The 24,361-nt window shown below is 38.4% G+C and overlaps 1 protein-coding gene across 2 annotated transcripts in view; it reads right to left on the reverse strand.

Moving 5' to 3' along the window:
• Positions 1 to 4,505: 4,505 nt before the first annotated feature.
• E2F3 (E2F transcription factor 3) overlaps positions 4,506 to 24,361 on the reverse strand; it is a 44,180-nt gene continuing 24,324 nt past the window's right edge. Inside the window, exons 2-7 of one of the 2 annotated variants that reach the window (XM_085310033.1) lie at positions 16,385 to 16,496; positions 13,826 to 14,045; positions 13,055 to 13,213; positions 10,368 to 10,482; positions 7,381 to 7,516; positions 4,506 to 6,749 (exon numbers count right to left, since the gene is read on the reverse strand). In XM_085310033.1, the coding sequence (XP_085166159.1) occupies positions 6,484 to 6,749; positions 7,381 to 7,516; positions 10,368 to 10,482; positions 13,055 to 13,213; positions 13,826 to 14,045; positions 16,385 to 16,496 (1,008 nt within the window). In that variant the 3' untranslated portion in view covers positions 4,506 to 6,483. Of the gene's footprint in view, positions 6,750 to 7,380; positions 7,520 to 10,367; positions 10,483 to 13,054; positions 13,214 to 13,825; positions 14,046 to 16,384; positions 16,497 to 24,361 lie in introns of both variants that reach the window. The other variant, XM_085310032.1, reaches the window with a different exon arrangement.

Consider the following 24,361-nt stretch of genomic DNA (forward strand, 5'->3'; position numbering starts at 1 on the left):
GCCATCATGGCCGCCCGCGCAGGCCGGCACGTCACAACAGGGCCGCGGAGGGGACAAAATAGGCGGCGGGGCGCGCGGGCTCAGCGGAGCGCAGGGCGGCGGGGCGTGGCGGGGCGCGCCGCGGGCAGGCGGAGCCGAGACCCCGCCCGCCCGTAGGGGCGCGCGGCCGTTAGAGCCGTTGGAGCCGCACGGCGCCGCCTCAGCGCTGCCCCAGGCCGAAAGGGGGACTCGCAGCCCTGAAACCGTGAGGGCGGTGTAGGAGCTCTGAGGTCGGGCTGCCGCCTTCTCGTTGAAAGGCGGTGTTTAAAAAGAAATGCGGGCTCTCCCTCCGCTACGCATTTAAAAGCACGAGCGCGTCTAGCGGATTTACCAGCGTCAGTGGTCGAATTCCTTCCCGCTAATTTAGCTGGAGCGCACTAGTCACGTTTTAAGGCTGTTCTCTAAAGCCGTAAAAATGTTTCTAAGAACATGAAACCTGGGATTCTCTCAAAATCAGGTGATAACATTGCTTTTGTTGCACTGGAAACAAATATTCCGAGGCCGAAGGTGAAATCGTGGAGAAAATCAACACATTTTCATGCAGGAGTATCCATGGTGGTCTCTGAAATGCGAATAACCTTCTGTGTCTTGGCATCTGCTGAGCACTAAGGTTTAAACCTCTCCTTYAGTCATGTTTTGTTTCTGCAAATCCTTGGAAATCCATCTGTGTTTTAACTGGGAACAAGGTCTAGCAATCGATATCCAGTTATAAGAGATGGATTCTGATCTGATCCAAATGAATGATGAACTATTTATTCCTATTGTGACCACAACATTTTTTTAGGCGCTCTTCTTAAAATTCAGAGCTAGTTGCAACTTTTCTGATTAATCATTTTGGAAGACATTGGTCAAAATATTTCATTTTGGATGACTAGTTTCTAGCATTGTTTTTGTCAATCGTAGCACTAATAGCAATTTTTCTGGTTAATTATTTTGGAAGTCTTTGGTCTGAGTGTTTAAATTTGGCTGGCTAAGGTTAGGGTCCTAAGCAGCCATCTTGTTAAGTATATAGTTTCCTTGTAGATCAAAATGATACAAAGGTGATCATATTATTATTGTTTTGTTTTTAATATATGCAGTTTACCTCAAAAGATAATTTATATTGCATCTTTAACATTTTTATTTTGGGGTAGACTACTTCAGATTATAAAAATCACCATTTCTTGTAAATACATTTTGAACATTAAGTTAGTCCCTTTAGAATGAGTTTTGGAATCTTTTTTTYATTATTATTTTCTAGATAGCAGATTATAGTTTCCTTTGACAGGAGGGGAACTGAACGAAAGCCTGGAGTGTATTCCATAGTACATAATGGTCTGCAAGCAGGTAAAACTTGGCACCTTCTACCTTTGAATATCACTTCTCCTCCTTCTCCTTTTTCTTAAAAAATATGCTTATTTTATGTCACACTTATCTGACAGTGTTCACAGGCAAAATAAAGGATAACTATGAGAACAAAGTAACGGGAGAGATTTGAAAAGGAAAATTTAGATAGAAAGAAGCAAGCACTTCAGTTAAATCAGTCATTAAGAACAAATCATTCTAAGCAGGACTGAGCACTATTAATATCATCCTGGCCTCATGATAGAATCATTGTTACAGCTTAAGATAGATTAGCATTTATGATTGGTCTTTATTTAAACACACATATATTTTTCAGAGTCACTCTGAGACACAATGCGATGTGCAATATATTACTTTTGCGATATTTCTAGTCCAGAAGAGACTGGAATGAAACATCCTAAAAAATCAGTACTTGCATTAATCTATTTTAGACATCCACCTTCATAATACTGTGTAAGTAGTCCTTAGTATGCCAGCAAATAGCAATATATGTATTACTAATCTTAGTACTCCAACTGCTGCCTTATCAGGCTGGTAACCCTTTCCTTATTCTTTTCAATCATCTCCCACGTTCAGTTTCCTGAGTATTTCACTTGCAGTTCTTGAATGAAACTTCCCTATTCTGAGAGCACTGCACAGTTATATTGACTAGTCGAATGTTCCTCTCCTGTTAAAAAAATGGACAGACATCAGTTCTATTTTATGGTTGACTAAAAAGCAGAGCACAGRTAGCCTGCAAGACACATTCAGAGTCTCTACTTGGCCAAGATTCAGAAGACACTACCTACTGAGGGGAAGCAGTGAGCTCCTAGAGCAGCTCCCAGGCAGGAATAACAGCAGCGCTCCCTGTGTCCCATACCTAGTGACATAAATAAATAGGGCATGCCGATCAGTTTCAGCATGATCCGGCAGTGGCCTTACTTTGTCCCACTGCCAGGAATTTGCAATATCAAGTGGCCCTTGTGGCAGCACAGTTGTACTCAGTCTTAGGATGTAGCCACAACATGGAAGCACTCTTTAACTGCTTTTGAAGCTCACAAAGCTAAACTGTTTTGCAATACATTCATAGAAACAAGCCAGGCTGCACACAGGCTGCTGGTAGTGCCCAACCATGTAGCAAGAGAAGCAAATAATTACAGGAAGAGACCTTACCTACCTATACCCACCTGGGAAAAYGTTTTAAGAAACAGCAGCTTGCGGTGTAAGTGCCAATACTGGTCTTCTGTAGAGTGGAAATATGTATGTTCCAATCCTTGAACTCTCTAAGAACAGCTTTAGATTACATCTCTTCCAAACTGCCTGCATACCTTACTTCTTACTGTTCTTACTTCTAGGGTGGTAAACCCAAAGACCCCAGCCTCAGGCTGGGTTACCATCTTAAGTCATTAGAGATCTTGCAGGTGTAGGTACATAGTTTGGTAGTACATAAATACTAGGGATATAAAAAAACTCARTTTTAGCTTGTGGTTAGTTGAAAGTACATCCTTAATTGTTTTAGAATATCTCATCTAACATCCTTTCGGAAACAGCTAGGGAAGTGAGTGCCCGATTTTTATTTGATAACCTTACTCTCTGATAACTAACATGCACTTACGGGTAGAAGAGAAAGTGAGATGACAAGCACGAACAAAGTGGTGACCCTTGGACACAAGATTTCTTACTCTGTTCCTGCTCATCTGTCAGCAACATTGAGCACCACTCAGAATTGATCGCAATTCCCTTTTGTCCTTTATTTATCAYATTTTTTATTTATCACATCTTAGAAAAAGAGGCAGATGAAGAAAAACTCAGACATCATAAAGGCAAAGAATTATGATATCTTTTTTTAGATACAGAGTAAAATGCAGGCAGATCTTGCTTCTGCACGGAAAACAAAACAGGGAGATGAATTCTTGTACTTTATACTTCCTTTTTTTTTTACAAAAAAAATTATGCCTGTAAAAAGACAGTGATGTGATTTATCCTTTTGAAGTGCAGCACATATAGGCCATGATAAAGCCTACCTGAAATTAATATTACTGTGCTAGATAAAGTCCAGGGACACTGTGCTAGCTCTGGGAAACAGAATGATCAACAGCTTGTACTCCAATTACTAAATGAAATACTTTAACTGGATGTTTTTGTTCCTGCAACTCAACATTTCTCAAGTTCACAAAGCAGATACAGAAAGAGAGGGAACGGGAAAGAAAACGACAAGTGTCTATCATCAGCAGACKTTAGAGGCAAGTAGAAATTGCTTATGGCAGTCATATGGTAACAGGCCAGGCAACAATTACAAACAGGACAGAAAGAGGACATTGATTGTCATCTCTGCTTCACAGTGAGATCAGAGAGAGCAGTTCTCTAGCCCTCTTTTATTATTTATTAGGAATATAGAAGAACAGAAGATCTTCTCTGTAATCTTCCTTTCAGTGTTGCTGTGTGCTCAAGTTAAGAGTATGGTCAGGTGCATAAAGAGAAAAAATAGTTGCTTTCTTCCTGTGTACAAGGAAGAAGAAAAGACACATACAACTTGCTCAGAAGTGGAACAGTTAAACAACCACATTATTGTGATTTTATCATCCAAATGCCCTTTTCTTTTCTTGTAGTGGTTTATTGGCCATATATTTGAGAAGGTGCAGCACTAAGACCAGAAAGGGAGAACAGGTTCATAAGAGCATGTCTAGTGTAGGAGACATTTGGAGATGACTCACAACTAATTAGAACTCATTTTCAATGCTACTATTGAGACTTCCGGAGAGTTAGCAGCAGAAACATTAAATCAATCCTCACCAATTTCTGCTATATTGTTTAATTCTAGAATAACTAAATTTGCATGAATTTTGCAAGAAGTCAGTTCATAGTTCATATGGGRAATCAATGAAAATAGACCATTGCTATCCCCACCTCTGGATCTCTTACTGTCTCTTTACATGTTTGTTTTTTCTACTGATTTCACTCAGGCTTTAAAACCACTGAACATATTGTCATCAAACTAAAAAATTGAAACAAAGCAGAGATGATGTGAAATGAGTGAGCAGCTCTAATGATGGAAAACGTTAACAGTGAGGTTCCAAGAAGATGTATTCTAGGCACCAAGAGTAACAAGAATTTTAAAAGTCATATACAAATCTAAGCTCTTTAAAAAATTGTTTTTATTGATTCATTACCATACAAAATTTATTCAAATTACATCCATTTGAAGTGGTAAGATCACAGCTAGAGAACAGGTCATCCTTTAATAAATCTATTTACAAAACTCACCATAAAAGCTTTTTTTTTGTTTTTTTACAGTATTTTACAGAGTTTTTTTTCAACTAGCATACAATGCAAAGCTAAATTAGATTAGTATTTTGCCCACACACATTGGGACAAGTGTTTAATTTGTACAAAAAAGATGATCTCCATTAGTCTTCATTTTCTCTTTCCCCACAAAAGTGCCCCTTTGTCTCACAAATCTTCATGCTCACACAACTTTTACTTTCCTTTTCCACAGACTAAAACTTTAAATACTACAATTTTATTTACAGATCCACATCTAAAAAAACTCTTAAAAAATTACAAACCAGCTAGAAAATATTCTGGCAGTGTTTACAAATTAATTCTATTGTACAAAACTGCTAGATAACTAAAGTGTGAGTTGAGAACATATATCAACTTAAATACAACCGCTGAATGATCTATGCACACATTTGTACATATAAACACACACTTAACACTGTTTAACAGTTCTTAATGTGTTGCCCTTTATACATTTGTTATATTCCAAAACTCACACAGTCATACAGTTTTCTTATTAGTACTGTGACTTCTTGCCATTTCATGTGTGAGCTTTTATAGCAGCAACTCAATGGTACCAGAAAACCTGCATACATAATATTCTACTACAGTACAAATAGTACTAATTTTCTGAATATGTCAGATAAGCACAACAGTAATGCAAACAAAAGGATTATATGGGCATCATCTAATCAACATACATTAATTTAGCCCAGAACATGGCAAAATATTTTACACTCAAAAAAGAAAATATTTAAGACTTCTTAGAATTCCTCTCACTTTCAAAAAAATAAATATTGGTACTATACTATACTACCAAAGATTTTCAAAAAATAAATGCAATTCAATTGATGTGGTACTTACAGTTATGTACTTTGGAAAAAAATTAGTTCTATTTCACTGGCAAGGAGAATTATAAAAAGCTGTAAGCAGAGGAAGCTAACCCACTGAGATAAATATGATATACTGAACAAACAAAGCTTGGCGTATGTGTTTTCCATAGAGGGAAAAACCCACAGTGCATCTCTAGTAGGCACTTAACACAAAGCCCCACTTAGTACCACAAAAATTTATGTACCAGTTCTAATGCACGCTGGGGGCAGTAAAATTGAACTGTGCATCTTYGTCCTAGTTTAAAAAAAACAAACAAAAAACTACTTTCACACACACTTACACAAGCATTTTTAAAAATCTGTGATTACTACGAGAAGTGGCAGAACTTTATACTTTTCAATATTTGCAATATACACTACATTTACAATGTATTTTTATTAAAAGCTTTTAAGGACATAAGTATTTGACCTCATAGTGAGACATATACACAGCTCAAAATGAGCATTATGACAGCAATTTAAACATTCCCACAAATAGCTGAAGAATCTCATTTTCACACTTCCACTTTTCTTCATATTTATGTTTACTGCAGGTACAATCCATGTTATGAGACTCAAAAGACATGCATTCTCTGCAGAAGGCACGACCTGAAATACTATTATAAAATTGTTATTTATGACTAAACCAGTTCATTGAGCCCTTCTTAAGCCCACTTGTCAGGGTAAGCAGAGACTGGGGGAGTGTGAAAACTAAACATCTATGGTCACCTGCTTGCACTTGCTGACTCACAAGGCGCTGGAGCTTGGGGTCAAAGAGAAGGCTTTGTTGCAAAAGCCTTCAGTTATTTTATTATGGTAKTTTAGGGAGTATTTAATTAAAATATCGTCACTGTTCAGGAGCCTGAATCATTTAATAATGCTATTTTATGGTAAGTAGGGGACTACTGAATGACAGCAGGTGTTCCATTTCTAATAAAAACATGATAAATATGGACATCATTTAAGAGAATCAGCTGTATATAAACTCATCTACCAATGAAGGAAGCTTCTCTAAATCATAAGCATCAAAGAGATCACTGATGCCTTCTTCATCCCCGAGGCTCAGCAAATAATCTTCCTGAAGCAGAGGAGGCAGCAAATTCACAAATGGTCCTTCAAAGTTTGAGGGAATTTGGTCCTCAGTCTGCTGGAGAAGGTTGGCTGGAGAAGCCAAWGGAGAGAGTGTAGCCATATTCACTGAGCAGTCACCTTGTCCTGAGTTACTGGAAGCCACTTCTGTAAGTTTGGGAGGGAARGAAAACATAGGTGATATATTTAAGATATGGATGAAAACAAACAAACAAACAAACGAAAAAACCCAACCTAACACAGAAGGGGCCTTTTGAAAAGCATCATTTGAATGAAAATCCAATTCAGATAATTTCTAGAGTTTTTGGCTTCTCAAAAAGACTCTTGTTGCTATTACCACTGGCTTTTCAATAAATAGTTATTTTATAAGGTTTAAACAACAACTGAAAAAAAAATAAGGGCAGTGAAAGATACCCTTTCTTTATTGGAACTCACAATCCTAAATACTTCAAAGGGAAAACCAAGTAATAGATGTCCTCAGAGACACCAAGTAGCTCCATATATCAATATACACAGATTTCTGCCTTTGTGTCAAGAAGAATCTTTGCTATTTATTACTGAAATTTACATATTGAAAGTTATTTTAAACAACTGGTGCAAAGAAAAATAAGTTTTTCCCTTCAATGTACAACAGAGTGACATTGTGGAAAAATGGATACTTTAGCTTTTCACTTCATAGAAAAATAAAGACAAAAAATGAGAGATGGATCTCTGAAATTCAAAATGAGACCTGAAAGCAGAAAGGAAGACTGCTAGTATTACAAAGAAACAATCTTACCTTTGGAAATAGTCTTGGAAATATTTCCATTGTGGTCCTGACTATAGGTTTTCATTGGACTGAGGGCATCATTTTCCTCTGGGCATAGATAAACTTCAATAGGTCCTTGAGTACTAGATAAATGTATCAATGCACTCTGCTGAGGAAACAAATATCAGCAAGGTTTTATAGTAATGAACATGACAGAATATTGACAAGCGCTAGTAAGTTCTTGCACGAGTAACATTCAAAAAAATTCTTTACTAATCAACAGAATTAAAAATCCCACACACACTCTTCTGAAGATGTGAAAGGCTTGACTAATACACACTTGAAGAGAACAGTAAAATGTTCCCATTGTTTGTAGTGCAAAAATCTGGGAAGCCCGCTATTTTGTATGCCATATCATAACCACAGAGATATAAAGGATCGAAACTCTAACATTTCCTTAGATTTCCTCCAGGAATGGCCTGGAGCATTCTGATGGAATAGAACTATTATAGATTTTATTCATAACAATAATATTGGATATATTTGTGTAAAAGTTTCTTCTGTGAAATGAAGCAAAACATCCCTTCCTACAAAAGATTCTTCAGTATTCCGGTTCACATTGAACTCAAAAGGCTGTCTATAAATTCACCCATTTAACATGAAATTTTTCCAAATAGACAAAAAAGATGTGTCCTTTTTTCACCCAAACTTGTTCATGTAAGTCCTTCATTCTCCCCCCCCCCCCCTCCCCGGGAAGCAACTCTAATTCTGAAGGTGTCATTTCTGAATGATAGGAATTTTGAATTTGTCGCAAGTTAGGTTTCTTAGCTTTTATATAGTGGTACAATAAAAGTAGATGACATATATAGACATACAAAATCTGCAAAGTTGCTCTTAGGGTTATGATGGAAAATTATAAACGACTCCAGTTAAAAATAAGCCTGCTGCAGCTGTATTACATTAATAGTTTAAAAAACCATGAATACAGACATTATACACCTCTTGGCAGACTTGTTTCAAACACTTAATTATGCCCTTTGACAAAAAGTTCCTTCAATTGTTTATATTCTGACAATTACATAGCAGAACATGTACTCACTATTTTACAAATACAGAGGACAACCACCAAACAGGGATGGGCACAGAAAAAGTTAAGGGTACTTAAGGAGAGGTTCAAGGAAACAATGTTGTAGGCARTTAAAGAAGAGGAGGCAGAGAGAGCTGGAGATGAAGACGATCCTGTTGAGTGGCTGATACAWGCAAAACAGACATGGACATGTAACTGTGAATGAGAGAAAGAAATTGTTCTTCTACTGCCTGAAGCTGAAAACCAAATGAGTAAGTTGTGTATGAAGGATAAGAGAGTTACAGGCACTACTTTAAATGATTGTGTGCATCTCTACCTGCCTGCCTGAATTCACTGAATTAAAAATCAGAGCATAATAATGAGGGGAAAGAAAACAACGATAACAACATATATTTATGGAGACTGATAGAAGATAACCATTCCTCACTGCAGCAAAATAATTTATTCTTCCAAAACCTGCAAGTAGGATCAAAGGGAGAATTAAAGACAAAGCCAGAAGAAAGAAGGACGGTTCAATGGGCCTAAGCAAATAAAGAAGAATCTTAGTAAAAGAAGGCAGAGAGAAGCTGGAGGAGTCTCTTACTGCCCACCCTGGCGTAGGTAGAGCTCGGCTCAGTGGAACCAGCCCAACATTAATAATGAAGGAGTAATACAGAAGTAAGAACATAGCATGTAGATTTTTTTTTTGGCCTTATCTTTAATTGTTCTTTGAGTGAACAAATAAAGTACACTTTTGAATYTTTAAAGCAGTGGCTATTAACAGATCTGCGAAGAGTTTACATTTGTCCAACATACTTGTGTCTGTCATATTAACTGGGAATTACAATCTAGAATGTTTCACTAGGAGAGAAAATCACAGCAGTAGCTGACTAACGTGGTTCAAAACCTTGGGAGATACGAAAAAAAGTAAAGCTACTCCCTGAGGGTATCTTCAAAGAAAAGTCACCTGAAGCATTTTTCTCTGCAATTGCCACAGCAGGCAGAGGAAGTGAGAAGCAGCTAATTTACCCTAGACATCTACCTGAGATAAGAAATGAAACTAGGACAAAAGAATGAGGGCCAGATATCTCTATACAAAAGCTGGCGCTCAGAGACTATGGCTTGCGTAGCAAAGGGTGATCAAGGAGCGACATGGATGAACACAGAGAGCTTCACAAATACAAGTACTGATAAAAAAAGAAAGTAGGAAATCTCCATCCCATATACACACATCACAATGGCAAACAAAAAAGTGCACAAAGAGAGTGTAATATGAAGTTTACACAGAGGTGTAAAGTCAGCATCAGTGAAGCAAAGAAGATGAAGGAAGAAGGAAGGGTCAGAATAGACTCTAGGGATGAAAAACAAGTTGCTACAATGACTTCAATACTTGAAAGAAAATCTCACAGGAGAATGTATGTCTCAATAAGTTAGAATATCAGTAATGTGAGTCATCAAGATGTTTAAGGCGTTATCTATGAACGTTTTGACTAAAACTACATAAAAGCTAGAGGAATAAGAGTTGTCGCTCAAGAGAAATATTTCACAGTCTTATAAACAGGAACATTCAACTGTCAAGGAAGAGTTCTTTATGTAAAGTATGGCAAAAGAGAATAATTTAAATAAACTGTGTGGATTACTTTGAAGAGAAATTTGGAATCCAAAGAAAAGGAATGAAATAGTAGAATTTCAGTATTGCAGAGAGGAGAATGAGTGCCTTACATAATTTCTTTCTCTCTCTCTCTCTCTCTTTTTTTTTTTTTTTTTTAAGATTCTCCTTCCTTTTTTAACCCCCCACCCCAAAGTTTTTAAGAAGGATGAATCTATATTCATCATGGAATTGTATGCCAATATAATCCAGCTTAGACACTGGTTACCRCAGTAGAATTCACAGCACACTTACTCTACAGAAAAGTGATATGTAGGGCAGGAAAAGCCAATCTCTTCTTACCTCCACTGGGTCAGGCACTTCAAGTCTTGTTTCTGGAGGAGCTTTCACAACTATAACAGTTTGGTCTTTAAGGCCACTAATTTTTCGAATGTCTTGATATGTCACATAAGCTAATGTAATCAGTGTCAAGGAATTTTCCAACACATGTTACAATATGTTCATGCTATTAGAAAAGACAGAATTCTTTGAATTATTTTCCTTTTTTTTCATAGCCACATCTGTCTTTCTGAGGCCTGTTACAAGTTTCCTATCCTCTGCACTCAAATCATGCTTTATAGCACTACCCTGACAAAAGACTGGTTGTGATTGTGATCAGAGTGTCTGAGAACTTCTCTTTGGTATATCAGCTGGGGCCAYTGTTGAGTGACAAAAGGAACTTTCTCTTCTGAATACTTTTATCTCATMTTTTATATGCATAAAAGTACATAAACTAAAAACCACCAACCTGAGCTTACTCAGATGGCATGCAGAAAAATTTTTACACACTTGCAAACAAGATGCAGAGAACTRGAAACCACGGAAAAGGTGTAAAGAAACATACAGACACATGTTTTTAGATGCTTACACGCAATACATTTCTGAAATCATCAGTAAAATTATCATTTTAGTTTTCATTTTGATATTTTATTTTAGTAACCATCTATCAAGGAAGTCCAACTAATTTTTATTTTTATATCACCTGGTAATCTGTGGTTAGACTTTTGGCAGGGGTGGGAGGAAGAGGACAGGGGACTGTGAACTGTTTTGGTAAACATATAACTTTACTTTACACCTCAGCAAAACAAACTGCCCGAGCTCAAAACACRAATGGAACAAAAGCAAAAAGTGACAAGTCAGGAGGCAAAATTACAGGTTAGCTTTCATGTAAATTCAAGGCCTTTACCAGTCCTTTACTAAGGTTTGCAAAGGCAGAGTGCAAATTACAGTAACAGCATCTGCCAGGATGCAAACACGGGAACACATTGTATCTTTTTGAAACTAAGCAACAACAATCTTCTTTCATAGTAGAGCTGGGCTGAAACTGATGTATAAAGGTGACAAGCCATGTCCATTAGACAATCCATCAAATCAGACTGTTGTATCCAATTTCTCCTCAGACAAACCACCTAATTTCTCTTCATATATTTGACAAAGTTGTAGAATTTCTACAGCTTAGCTAGCTGACAAMGTAAAATCTTTTGTATTTTTGACTGTAGCCAAAAACTCCCCAACCTRGTACTAGTGGTATTTCAAAACATTGACAATAACAATGAGTTATTTTCTGATTCTACTTACAGAAAGATTAGAAACCACTCAGACTGAGCACAGATGATGTTCTGGCACTGCTAATCATCAGAAAAAAGCTAGTCTTCAACAAACAAGAACTTTGTCTTCAGAGATTAAGAGAAGGAAGAAGCTTCTTAGATCCATCAATATTCAAAAGGTCGTCTCTTGTCAGACTTCAGTGAGGTAAGCAGAAGACTGTATGGGGATGCAATCAGGTTCATCCCCTTTTTTTAGCACTGCTGCATTCTTTCCTCGGTAATTAGTAGTATTATTAGTAAATGCTCAACACATTGCTTGTGGTGATCCCCTTTGCTCACTGCTGAGAGAACCAGCAAACTCAGGGCAGGGAGTTCTACCATGGCAATTGGTTCATGGAAAAAATCATAATGTTCAATTTTGCATTGCTTTAATCTCCTCATGGATCTGGCTCTTAGTATAAGACAGTGCTGACCCTACTCCCTTTGCCACTTGGTCATCTGTTTCCTGCTTTCATAGGCATTTYGAAATGTAAGTATACTCAAAAGACAATACTTACATTGTTCACACCACTTTTTATGATATGCTAGAATTATTTCCTATCCTTTGAAAAACAAAATAAGTCCAGTTTCTTATATGCTCTTTGAACTATTGACATTTTAAAATAATAAAAGTTTTCATATCAACATTTAATAAAACACTCTTCCATTGCTAAAGGGTAGGATATCTGGTAAGAAACATGAGAACTGCTTAATTATAAGAGGTATTAGCAACCAAAATACCAAGAAATCATATGAACCTGATGCAGTAGAGCACTGCTATTACATTAAATAATTTATTTTAAAATAGTCATTTTGAGAGTTCATAAAGAACTTACCTATGATATTCTGTTATAGCTTCTCTGACCAGAGAAGTCTAGAAATTTGTTGCAAGTTTCAGACTGAAATGAACCTCAACTTTCCTTTCCTCTCTGTGCCTGTAATTTATATACACATTAGATAATGTGATGTGTATTCAGTAATCATTATAAATATAGAATTCTTTGTTACCTTRGCAAAGACTTTGTATGTCATTGCAATTTGTGCGTACATAAAAATTGGGTCTGTTGTAAGCTCAAAATAGTCTAGAAAACACAAGTTTTGGAAAGACATGCTTTGCTTTGACATTGTCACTCATTAATCAGCTGAATTCTTGAATTCTTGATTCTACTCTATGTAAACACAGATGTTCAAGGCTGCTTCATATACCACTTTTTTTTTAATATATATTCCAGAAGCAAAGTGCAAATAGCTTAAGTGACTTCTTGAATACATCTTCATAAAAAACGGTTAGCCACCTTATGGGAATTTATAATACTTCACATCACGTTCTTTTGAAGGATTCTGCTAGTGTCAGAGGAACAGCAAGGAGACAAACCATCTTTAAGATTTTGGCAAAAAGGATATCTCTGATTCTCTGAGTCCTCTGTTAGCAACTTGAGGTCGAGGGTGCAGCTTTGGATTAGCTCATCCAGTTTCTTCTCTTCCTGAGTCAATTCTGTCACCTCCTTTGTGAGGCCTTGACGCTGCGCCAGCATGCCACCATCCTCTGACAGACTGCAGCCCCTACAGATCCAAAGAATGAAGACACCTTTTAAACATTTGTAAAACTTAAGAAAATGCTTTGGGCAGGGGAAGTGAATCAATCAATCAATTCAAATCAGTTTCTTAGCCTCTTTTCCCTAAACCTGCCCGAAGCATGTGAACATAAACAATGCTTTTTTTTTTTCAATGACAAATAATTTTGCAACTTAACTAACGTAATATGCTGTATTCATGACTTCCTGCCACCAAGAAAGGCAGGAAATATGGAAGATTCAAATATTTCTAAGCATTTACAAAACCTTACTTCTAAATCCTTTCTGCTATAAACAGACCCTGAAGAAGACTGAAGAAAAAAGCAGATAGAGATGTGTCATAAAAATGAACTCTATTTACAGAAATATATTAATTAATCCAATATTCAGACAAAATTCTGGTTTCTAATTTTCATAGGAAATGCTATTTATGTACTGCAAAACTGTCTTAATTAACTAAAAAAAGCTTATCCTGATAGAAGGCATTTTGAATGATTGCTCAGAGCAAGGTGTTAGCATGTAAGCTGAGAGGGAAGAAACACAGCTACTTTGTAACAGTGAAATCCGCCAGGAGGAATGGAAAAGGATGATAAATACTCACATCCACTGAATGTTGTTTTTGGATTTTTTCTTAATGAGATGGATGCCTTCCAGTACATTGGTGATATCATAAATCCTCCTTTTTTGCACCTTGAGAACCTCTGCCGCTCTGTTCAAGTCTAAGACACCATCGGGAGATTGGCTCAGCAATTGAATGAACTTCTTTGTAAGAAGGCCAAGTGATGTATCATACCGAGTCTTTTCTGAAGGAGATTTTGGAGCTTAGAAAAAAGAATATCCCCAAATAAATCAGTTTTCTCTTTTTGGTTCTGAAAACAGCATCCAGAAATGAAAAGATACATATTACAGGTATTTCTTTCATTTTTATTGAAGAAAACTCTCAAACACCTTCATTAAGACATGACTTACCASTGGATGTTTATTTGGATTTCAAGATGTACTTTCCAAGTATCACAGGTACATGAGCAAATATATATATTTTTTAAACACAAATATTTCCATTAGACTGATAGTTACATATAGCAATATTCTACCTAGGCTTTCACTATATGAATTCTTAACAGTATTTTTAGTATCTATTTATTCTGGCAGCAATACCAAAAATCTCCCTATGACTCTCCTTCATCAGGCTGATAGCCAGCTTTCATCAGGGATTGATTTTCCCTTCTTGTAATATAAGTATTTCACATGCAGTTAAGCAGAACTTCGGTGTATTTCAGTGGAGTGAATGAAATGACAGATTCCATCAGTGCCAGAATCCATGATTTACAGAAAACTCTAGTTAATTAGATGAGATTGACGTAAGATATATTTTATAATTATCATTTCTCCATAACCAGGCTCAAACTGGGCAAAAGTATCTACTTATTTTACATCAGAAATCTGCAAGCAGCTTGGATCTTACTACACAAATTAGTGTTTCAATGCACAAAAGTAGCATCTATGTACTTAATAGATGAGCTTTTAAGAGCTTAAATATGCAGATAAGAATAATTTTTTATTCTAAATGTTCAATCAAGGCCTTTATAACAAAAGAAATAAGCTGGCCACTAATAAAAGTCTACTGGGTTCAAAGTTTCCCTGTGGGAATAATATCGTTACTATTAGCAAAATCTTTGCTGTGCTTCTTGAACCTTTTGCTTGCTTCAGGTTAGCAGAAGTATTATGAAGGATGAATTTCAGGCTGATCTAGCAGTGTTTTTATGTTTTTAAATCCGAAGTCCCATACTTAATTGCAGAAGTCAGTCTAAACTGAAATCATACCCGAAAGCGAACCTTTAGATTACCCTGAAATACTTGGAAGAATATGATGGCTTTTCAATGAAAATTGATTCATTGCCTGCTTACAAAGACAACCAGGTGTCTCGCATTCTTTGGTAGAGTCAAGGCCTGACTGCACTGGGAAATGGAGGAAAATTCATCTCAGTTAGGTGACTTTGTAAATTTAAAGCAGAGTGTACTTCTCTCCCATCCCCTCCAATTTTGGGTTTGAAAAAGGGTAAGAGGATCAGAGTGAGAAAGGCAAGAGAATATTTGACCCACACCTAAAATGGCACACGCCAGGGTCGCACAACAAGGGAGCCTCTGTACAGCCTTAGCAACTCTGCAGCACCATCCTCACTTGCAAATGGTTCTGAACTTTTGTGAGAAGATACTTAAATTTAAAATAGACTTCATTTAGCTTAACAAAATTTAGTTTAATTAAAACAACATGGTTGTTTAACTTACCTGCTTTAAGTTCACATCTTTAGCTAATTCAGCTTACCTTTTCTTGCAAGTCCCATAGAATAAAGGACTTARGACTGCTGAAGAGGGGCAACTACCTCCCTCCTTTATGGTATCTTGYCCTCCCTTCATTACCACTGCTCCCCCAATTCCTCCCTTTTCTCCATTCTTCTACAGCATATCCCCCACTCTGCAAGCCCACAGCCTAATTCTCCTACTGAAATCCCAAAACAGGATGCTGAGGCTATATTCCTCAGCTCCTATTGCACAAAACACACTTCACAAGGCAATACAGATGTGCGATAATTGATGCTTGTAGCAACTAAACAGTGACAGTGCATCATCCAGTGTGAAGAAGGTAGCTCAGAGTCCACAAAAAGCATTTAACATACAACACTGTTAAGGTACAGTTACTACTCTTTGCCAGTCCTTGCCAGAGGAATGAATACTGCCTGCTGTAAACCCAGGGGGATGGCAGAGGCTGCCCTGATTAGCTCTGCTGAATAACCATGCTTTTGACCCTATATTCCAGTTCCCCAGCATCTACCTGTTAACTATCCTCAGGTTCATGTCCTTGGCTGAAGGGGCGATCTGGGTCTAGAGACCTTGCAGGCTGCCCGGCACACAGAGGCATAGACCAAGCAGCCAAGAATCTCTACAGCCTCTCAGCTGCTCACCACCAAGCAAAATGGGCTGAAACYGGGCCGCACGCTGCTTGGATGTATGGTTGAGCAGATCACACACACATCCAGAGGCGAACAATACTAAACACACGCTTTTAGCTAGGCAACAGGGTGTTGTAGTGGTTCCCTCTGATTCTCCCAGCTAATAAAGTTGAAAACTGTACCACAGAACACAATAAAAGTTCCCTTACTTTTTGGACTATCTGGACTTCTTGTCGCAGCTCTTCCTTTCCCTTTTGGAGTTTTTAATCCTTCAGCAAGATACTGGTGACCACTTTCTCCTAGCTCCAGCCTTCGCTTTGCCTGTTAAAAAATAAAAATAATAATAAAAAAAATTAAGCAATGGGGCATTATGGAGTTTATTTCACTTTATCAAACATAAGTCGGGGATTGTAGGAAAGGCACACAGCAGTGAATTTTTCACAGTAATGTACTCTATCCGTCCAGGTTCTTTCCCCATATTCATTACCAAGAAATCTGATWATCTACTAGAATACTTAGGTGGACTTAAATGTTTGACTCTCGAAGGCTAGGTTGATGGTTATATTTGGGGAAAAAACAGTAAATTTTTAGATTTTAAAAGATAACTGACCTGCTTTTGCAAAGGCAGGACTTTCTGAAATATGTATGAAACCTTTCTACACTCAGATGGGTTGCAAATGAAAACTAGAAAACAATCTATCAGACACACACAAATATATGTGCACACAGAGCTATGTTTTTACTGAAAACCTCTTTATATCCCTGTAAGTTTGAGCACAGGTAGTATTCATGCAAGTTAAATTTTTCCTTCACTATTTGAACGGATTGCTTTAAGAGAGGATCAGTAAGTTCCAGCATAATAAACTTTCCAGCAGTGCAACCCCAGAGGTTGTATCAATAGCAACACTGGATAACTGTTCTCTTCTGCTTGTCAACAGTTTGTCTTTGGTGAAAGCACAGCCATTAAATTTATTTCACATGAACTATGATGTTTGCATTAGAGCTGTCCACATAAAAGCAAGATGGAGGAASTGGAGCAAAACTGCTATTAGAAAGAAGATGTCTGATAATTGGCTAAATGCTCCATTCAGCTCAGAGGAAGGCTCTGTATGACATTTTGAGTAAGAAAAATAATGAACTAAACTGTTAGACAATGTAACACATGGAAAAATGCATTGAAAACTACCATCAATATGAATTTTGTTCGTAGACAGAAACATAATCTACTAACTTTGGAAACAATTCCATACTGTGTCTTGCAACTCAAGTTACTGAAATTTAATCTGAGCATATTTGTTATCTTAACAATACAAAGAGCATTACCTGGCAAGATACAGAAAAAATGAGAGAAAGAAGTTTTGTGTCTAATGAAGTTTACCCACATAACAGTTTCTGAAGAACACTGATTACTCAATTAGGTTGAATAATTTAAAGTGTTTTATTTGCTTGTTCTTTAGACTTTCTCCAAAAAGTTGCATCATACTCTGCTCCTCAGTGAACCAAGATAAAATAATACATTCTGCCATGAATTTCTAAATAGATATTTCTGTACTGTGGATTTAGCTTGTGTGTTTTACTTTGCGTCTGTGACCCAAAAAAGTCTCTAAATACATTCATTTGTGTGTGTTTACTTTTGGAAAGCTAACAACTCAGTGCTGGGCTCCGTTTGCAAACCTCAAACTTATTAACAGGTGAGTTAAAGCACATGAAATTCATATAAACCAACATTATAACATGTGCAAAGTGCTCAAGCCACACTCTATTTTGTGCAAAGGGGCAAGGCACTAATTCATTGGTGGTGGAGCAAAAACTGAACTGGCTGCATCCTGCTAACCAGCACGGACACGGCACTTCCACAGCCAGGTGGCCCAGCAGCAGCTAACATCTAAAGGCACGAACTGTCTCTGCTCTTCTCCATGAGGCAGCAGCTCTGTAATCCAAGGGCATAGATTTTAAAAAGGACAACTGTTAACAAAAGCACCCAGCTAATATGTTTAGCCAATGTAATTGGATTAAATTAAGATTAGCACTATTCCACAGGGAGAAATACATTTCACGCTTACTTAAAAAATGTTTTGCCACCTTCAGAACTAAGAGAAAAAGAAGGAGGGGTGAAAAGGGAACAGTTCAGGGCCCGGGAAGACTAGGTGAAATGGATATTACTAAAGATAAAAGTGACTCTCAAAACCAGGTGTAAGAAGGAGGGGAAATGCTAAAGACTTAAAATCTGTAGAGATTTGCAGTGGCTCTATCCATCAGAACAGAAACTAAGGTTTGGACTGCATATCCAAACTTTTTGTCTGAACTTGCCTATAACACACGAATAATATTTTGCCCCTGCTTTTGTGGTTAAACCCTTACAACTTTCCCCTGTGAACTTCAGATAAGCAGGTTTGGTAGCTACCGACCACCCTTTGCTGCACACAGTAGTGCAAGCCGTTCTGGCTGTGTTTCGGGTGCTAGGAACAGCATGATGTTGCCGGTTGCATTAGGACTAATCAGAGCACTGTACATACAGGCAGCGTAGGATTACTGACTTCTGGAAAAACACCAGATGACAGAGATACTGCTACAGGAAAGTTATTTTGTAGGACATAAAACATACAGAAAACCTGAGAGAGAGAAACACAGAGCAAAATATTTCAGAAGAATTTAGAAATAGATTAGTAAAGTTATAGAGAGGCAATTTTATTCTGGAATATTTAATTGCTGGCCAGACTTTACACATCACTCAGCAAGTGATTCAAGTGATTCTTCCCCCCCCCCTTTTTTCTTTTTAAACATACTTCATAACTGATAATATTCAGGACTGAAAGCGTATACTCTCACTTTCTTCTCTGTGACGCTTACAGACGAAAGGGTTTTTTTGTGTGTGTATGTGCTAGAGATTCTGGATGACTAACATTTTCTCTCCCCTCTCTGAAGTTATTCATAGTGCTTTCTGATGTCAGACTTCTATTGAGAAGTCTCAAGATTTGCTTTGAGCAATTGACAGAATCAGTRGCCCTTTAAAAAAGATCGTAATTTGCATAACTTCTCCTCTAGAGCACTATATTCACTCTTTGCACAAATTGTTCAAATTTGTATTTTTATTTATTTGTATTGTTTGATTCATCATAGCACTCAGAATCTTCTGACATAATATGTGGAACCTGATGAGACATACCAAGCCAAAGGACACAACACAAAGTATCCCAAWCCCATAGAAGTATAGGAAGCATAGAAACTAACAGAAACTTTTCAGTGACATGAAACTCRAACACAATAAAGGGAACATAAACCAGATTACAGACTAGTGAGGGTCATAGAAGGCTGGAGCAAGCACATGGGGCAGTCACAGAGGTAAAGGCACAAACTGATACATCTGATAAGGGACATAAATGTCACAGGAAAGCATACTGTTGATCTGAACCAGCCACCTATCTAACCCATTTATAGAGACATAAAAAGTTTGGCATCAACTGTTTGTACTTCATTTTCTCTTCCAATACTGCAAGCAATTACAAATATGGATCAATTATGAATCCACTATTTAATGTGGACCGTTAACAACGGGTAGCACTTAAGAGTCTCATGCATTTGTTTCCTTTTAGCTTCAATTCTTAAGAAACAACAGCAACAACCTCCACCAGATAGCTACCACAATTAACATCAGAGGCACAGTTACACTCATAGTAGTGTCTTCATAGGAAAAATTGTCTTTGTAGTTTAAGAACTCCTTGGATACGCTAAATAATTTAAAGTGGGCAGGACCCAATGGAATTCACTTTACAATACTGGGACAGTCACAGAGATTAACTTTTAAGAATGGGTAGGAGGTGGGCATGGTTACAGGAGACTAGGAAAAGGACAAATGGAGCTTATCATAAAAAGGAAAAAAGGGATGGAAGAGGTGTTATAGCCCACTCCACTTACTGAGACATTTTGATTTCACAGCTACCTGGATCTAATGGGTAGCTGCCTGCCACCGCCACTTTGGTTTCATCCTTCCACTCCGCCTGCTGGCAGTGGCCGACTCCCTGGCCACCAGCAGACTCCTCAGGGAGCTGGTTCAAGGAGTTACAACCAGCTGCAAGTGAATCCTCCTCCAGCACAGAAGCGCATGGTTTTCTGCTGGTTTAGCACCTGCAGCTGATGCAGTGGGAACCCCTCGCCCTCCCCAGGGTGGCAGCTTGCCTTTGGGGTTTCACATCTCATTGCACTAAGCCTCACTCTTGGGGAAGGGACCTGGCACCAATTTACTAACAAATAAAAAATATTAAAACACACGCACACTAAAAGGCAGAGTGTTACCTTGTAAGAATGTAAAGGAAAAGTGGGAAGTAGTAGGTAACTGGCAGCATCAGTTTCTGAAAAGACAGCAAAGTGGGAAATGAAGTGGTAGGTAACAGCCAGCATCAGTTTGCTGATGACTGAGCCATGTCAGATGAAAGCCCCATTTTCTATCAGAAGGTTTGAGGGAAGAAACAGTAAAACATCTTCTCATTCTTTCCAATGATAAAACCATGAAGCATAACTTTGCCAAACTATGTAAATTGATTTTTTTTTCCTGCTAGATGACTCTCTCAGCTCTATTATTGGACACAAAACAGTTCTGCTGTTTGCAAGAGACAGATCTAAGAAAAAAGTACATTACCTATAGATCCTTCCGAAAACCCTTTATTGAAATATTCCTGTACCCACTATGCTTTTGAGCAGGAACATGACATTTGAGAGGAGGATGCTTAGAGTCAGGCATATGCCTTTGCTAGTCCCTCAAAACCACAAATTTGAAAACCGTCCAAAAAGGGTAGCAGGTGAATTTCCAATCTGATTATTAACAGCTAAATTCCGTGTCAGACAGCAAGCACCGCAGCTCTTGGGCTCGACCAGGCTACGCACGTGCCGGGAGGGCCGGACTCTGCTCCAGCCCAGAGCAAGTCGGATCTCATTCCTGTGCTCCCCTCGCAGGCGTTCGGGGTACGCACAGAAGGGACAGGCGCTGAACCCCAAGCGGGAGGGAACGTAACCGGGGACAAAGTCTGCTGACATGGGGCCAGCAGATAAAATCACTTATGCCAAGAAACTGCAGTGAGCAGTAGGAAAGCAACTCCTGCGTGGGACTGAGCAGGCACAGCAAAGAGGAAGGGCAGGAATGGCCACGCAGAGCAGGGAATAAATAGCAGATAGGGCCTGACGGCTGGTAGTGGAGTGGGGAGCAAGTCGGTGCAGCATGTCGCAGCGCTCAGCTGCGTCTCTGGTTGTGGCACAGTGCGAGGACTCAGTCGAGCAGGTTCGGAAAGGGCAGATGACTAAGCCTCACGTAGGCCCTAGAAGATATTACAATTGCTAGGGCCAGATAAAAATGGCAGCTTTTCTGTATGGTGCCACAACGCTGATATTACTGGGGAGGGGATCCGAGCCTAGCCAGAGAGCACAGATAAATTTCGACTGTGCTGAGAAAGCCATAGCGCAGGCACATTAACAAGCCAYGCGTGCTTGTTGCAGAAATGTTCGCTCACGTTTCCAAAAGTGAGCAATCACCTACAAATACAACGTTAAAGCGGAGATTGTGAGGCACAAATCCTCGAAAGCAAGCGCCTCATGTGAAAAGGTGAACCAAGCTGGAGCTCGATGAGGAAGGGACACAGGAGAAGACACTTCAGGGTAAATTTGCAGGAACATTSACAAGCTAGGAAAATTCGTGTGCCGAGCGAGGCGATCGAGGCCGTGCCGTGTGGACACGTTCAAACGAGCGCAGGGCGGGAGAGGCGAGCTGCGGGCACGGCCCAGCACCACAAGAGAGGGAAAGGGGGAACGGAAGGGCAAAGAGGAAAGCAGGCAAGAGCTCCTGGCAGAAAACAAAACAAAACAAAACAAAACAACAAAGCCGAAAAACTCGGCCTGTCAGCTCACGCGTGAGGAGACGCTTGAAGTCAGCCCAACGTTGCAACACGACTGTGGAAGCGCTGCCTTCGCGCTCCTAGCGACGCCTCATTTTGTGCCTATTTCTGCTGAGCAGCGATGAGATAAGTTTGCAATCCAAACAGCGGGAAGGGAGAGGGGAGTTCTCCCTGGAAATGCATCTACGCCTGTGCTCTCCACAGACTTACCAATACTTTGTACCATATTACCCCTAATGTCAGTGGTTAATGCCAGTAATATAAAAGCACAAGAAGGTGGTTTAAGAAAAAAGTAGGAAGATGAAAAATAACCAGCGACTAAACTCCTTTTGTGTGAAAAAAYGCAAATTAAGGACGTCCTGAAAAGGGGGCTCTAAACGTTCTCTCAAACCTCAAAAAATATTACTTACCCATCAAAAATATACATTCCACTGATGCCCTACACAGAGGAATAAAAACAGGAATGGCACTTTAATGGAAGTATTCCTAAAAATTAAATTTTACACACAGCCTATTCAGTAGACTGAGGTAAAAGCATATAAAAAACATACACAAAAATAGTGCCTTGAAAATTGAATGCATTGTAAAACCGACACAAAGAGGAACACCAGTCTATAATAACACTATGCATTAGTCAGGATTATTAGTTGAGTGACAAGCAGCTGGTATTTAAAGAAATATTTAAAAATAAATGACAATACGGATTACAAAAATGGTTCTAATCAGCCTACTCAACATCAAAGCCCCAAATTTCTTCTCAGAAAAATGGCAACTGTAGCAAAAAGGGGGGAAAAAACCTCCTTCCAATACAGCAAGTTGTGTTTCCCAAGCTATCGGTTTACTTCTCAGCTTATCAACTTTCAGCATATTACAGTTTTGACTGAGATACTTTCCTAGCTCCCATACTGAAACTGTTCATTCAGCTTCACAGTCAAATTGTTTGTTTTTAATGTAAATGAATATTATGAGAAAGTCCTCTTTGTATGTCTTAATTGGGCTTATAACTCAGTAAGAGCTACCTCTCATAACTATCACATTAAACTATGTTCCAATTATCCGCAGTCCATCTTCACTAGGCATTTGGAGCTGAAGACCCATATTGGTATGCTAGTAAAGCTTCTTTCAACGTCTTATTAAACCATCCTATTTCCATTGATCTTCAGTTCTCATGATTCCCGCAGAAGTATCGGGAGTGTCAAGAAAGCGATGAACTGTAAGGTCCGTATATCTGTACCTAACCATAAGACTTATATTTAGCTCAGAAAATTCAAATGTGGATGGCTAAGTTTCAGCTACAGATTCTTGTTTGAAAATGGGATACAAGCCAGCAGAGCCTAGCAATGCCTTTCAGCTCTCAGACTGTATGTGCAAAGGTTGCTGTTAGATGAAGAAGTGTAACTAATGTCTCCCAATTATTATTGCAGAACGTCATACAATACCATTTTAAGTTCACTATAATTAATACATTAGCTTTCAGATATTATCAACAGTTACAAYGCAGATACTTCCCTACTTCTTTTAGCTACACTGGATATTGATACCATACATCTCAACCTGATGTCATAGTGCACACATCACCATAGTCTGAACAGAAGGACATTTTCAAACATGTTTAAGACACAAAACAACATGAAGTCAACTAAGAAGGAAGTAAAACATAGCAATGAAAAACAGCATTTTTTCTAGACCTACAGCTGGTCATTTTCTGCAGGTGTACTGTATTCTCAGGGCACCAACACCCTCTCATTTTCATCATATGTCTTGTGGGTAGCTGAYCTGCTGGGACGTCAGGGTATCTTACATTAACTAATATTAATATAACTCAAATCCTGATATAAGCAGATAACCCATTTGAAGTTGCTCCATTTTCTGTGTGTGGGTCAGTCTACTTAGATCRTCACAGGATCAGCCTATATCCTGCCAGGCTTGAGTTCAGTATATCAGCCTTGCTCAAACRTACAGTTTATCTTTTCTACTGCAATGGTGCAATAATTTATGTTTTCTTTGTGCTAGAATGGGAAGGACAATACAGAATATGGTTGTGCAAAGTATAAACCATGTTTCAGGCCCCAAACCAACAGAATTACACCTATGCTGCATAGGAAATGAATCATCTGAAATCTTTCTATTGCAATCTTTTCCACCAAATATGAAACAATTGCTTCTTACTGAAAGCAATGGCATTTCACTGTACTGAGCTTGAAGGCTTCAGTAACCACTTCATGTTGAAATATGAAAAGTTATTTTCAGGAAACTGCACCCAGTTTTCATYTCAACTGCTCAACTGCCCAAGGTAGGGAGCAC

This window comes from Rhea americana, unplaced genomic scaffold, assembly GCF_003343005.1.
Source record: "Rhea americana isolate MKP2758 unplaced genomic scaffold, rheAme1 scaffold_31, whole genome shotgun sequence".
NCBI lineage: Eukaryota > Metazoa > Chordata > Aves > Rheiformes > Rheidae > Rhea > Rhea americana.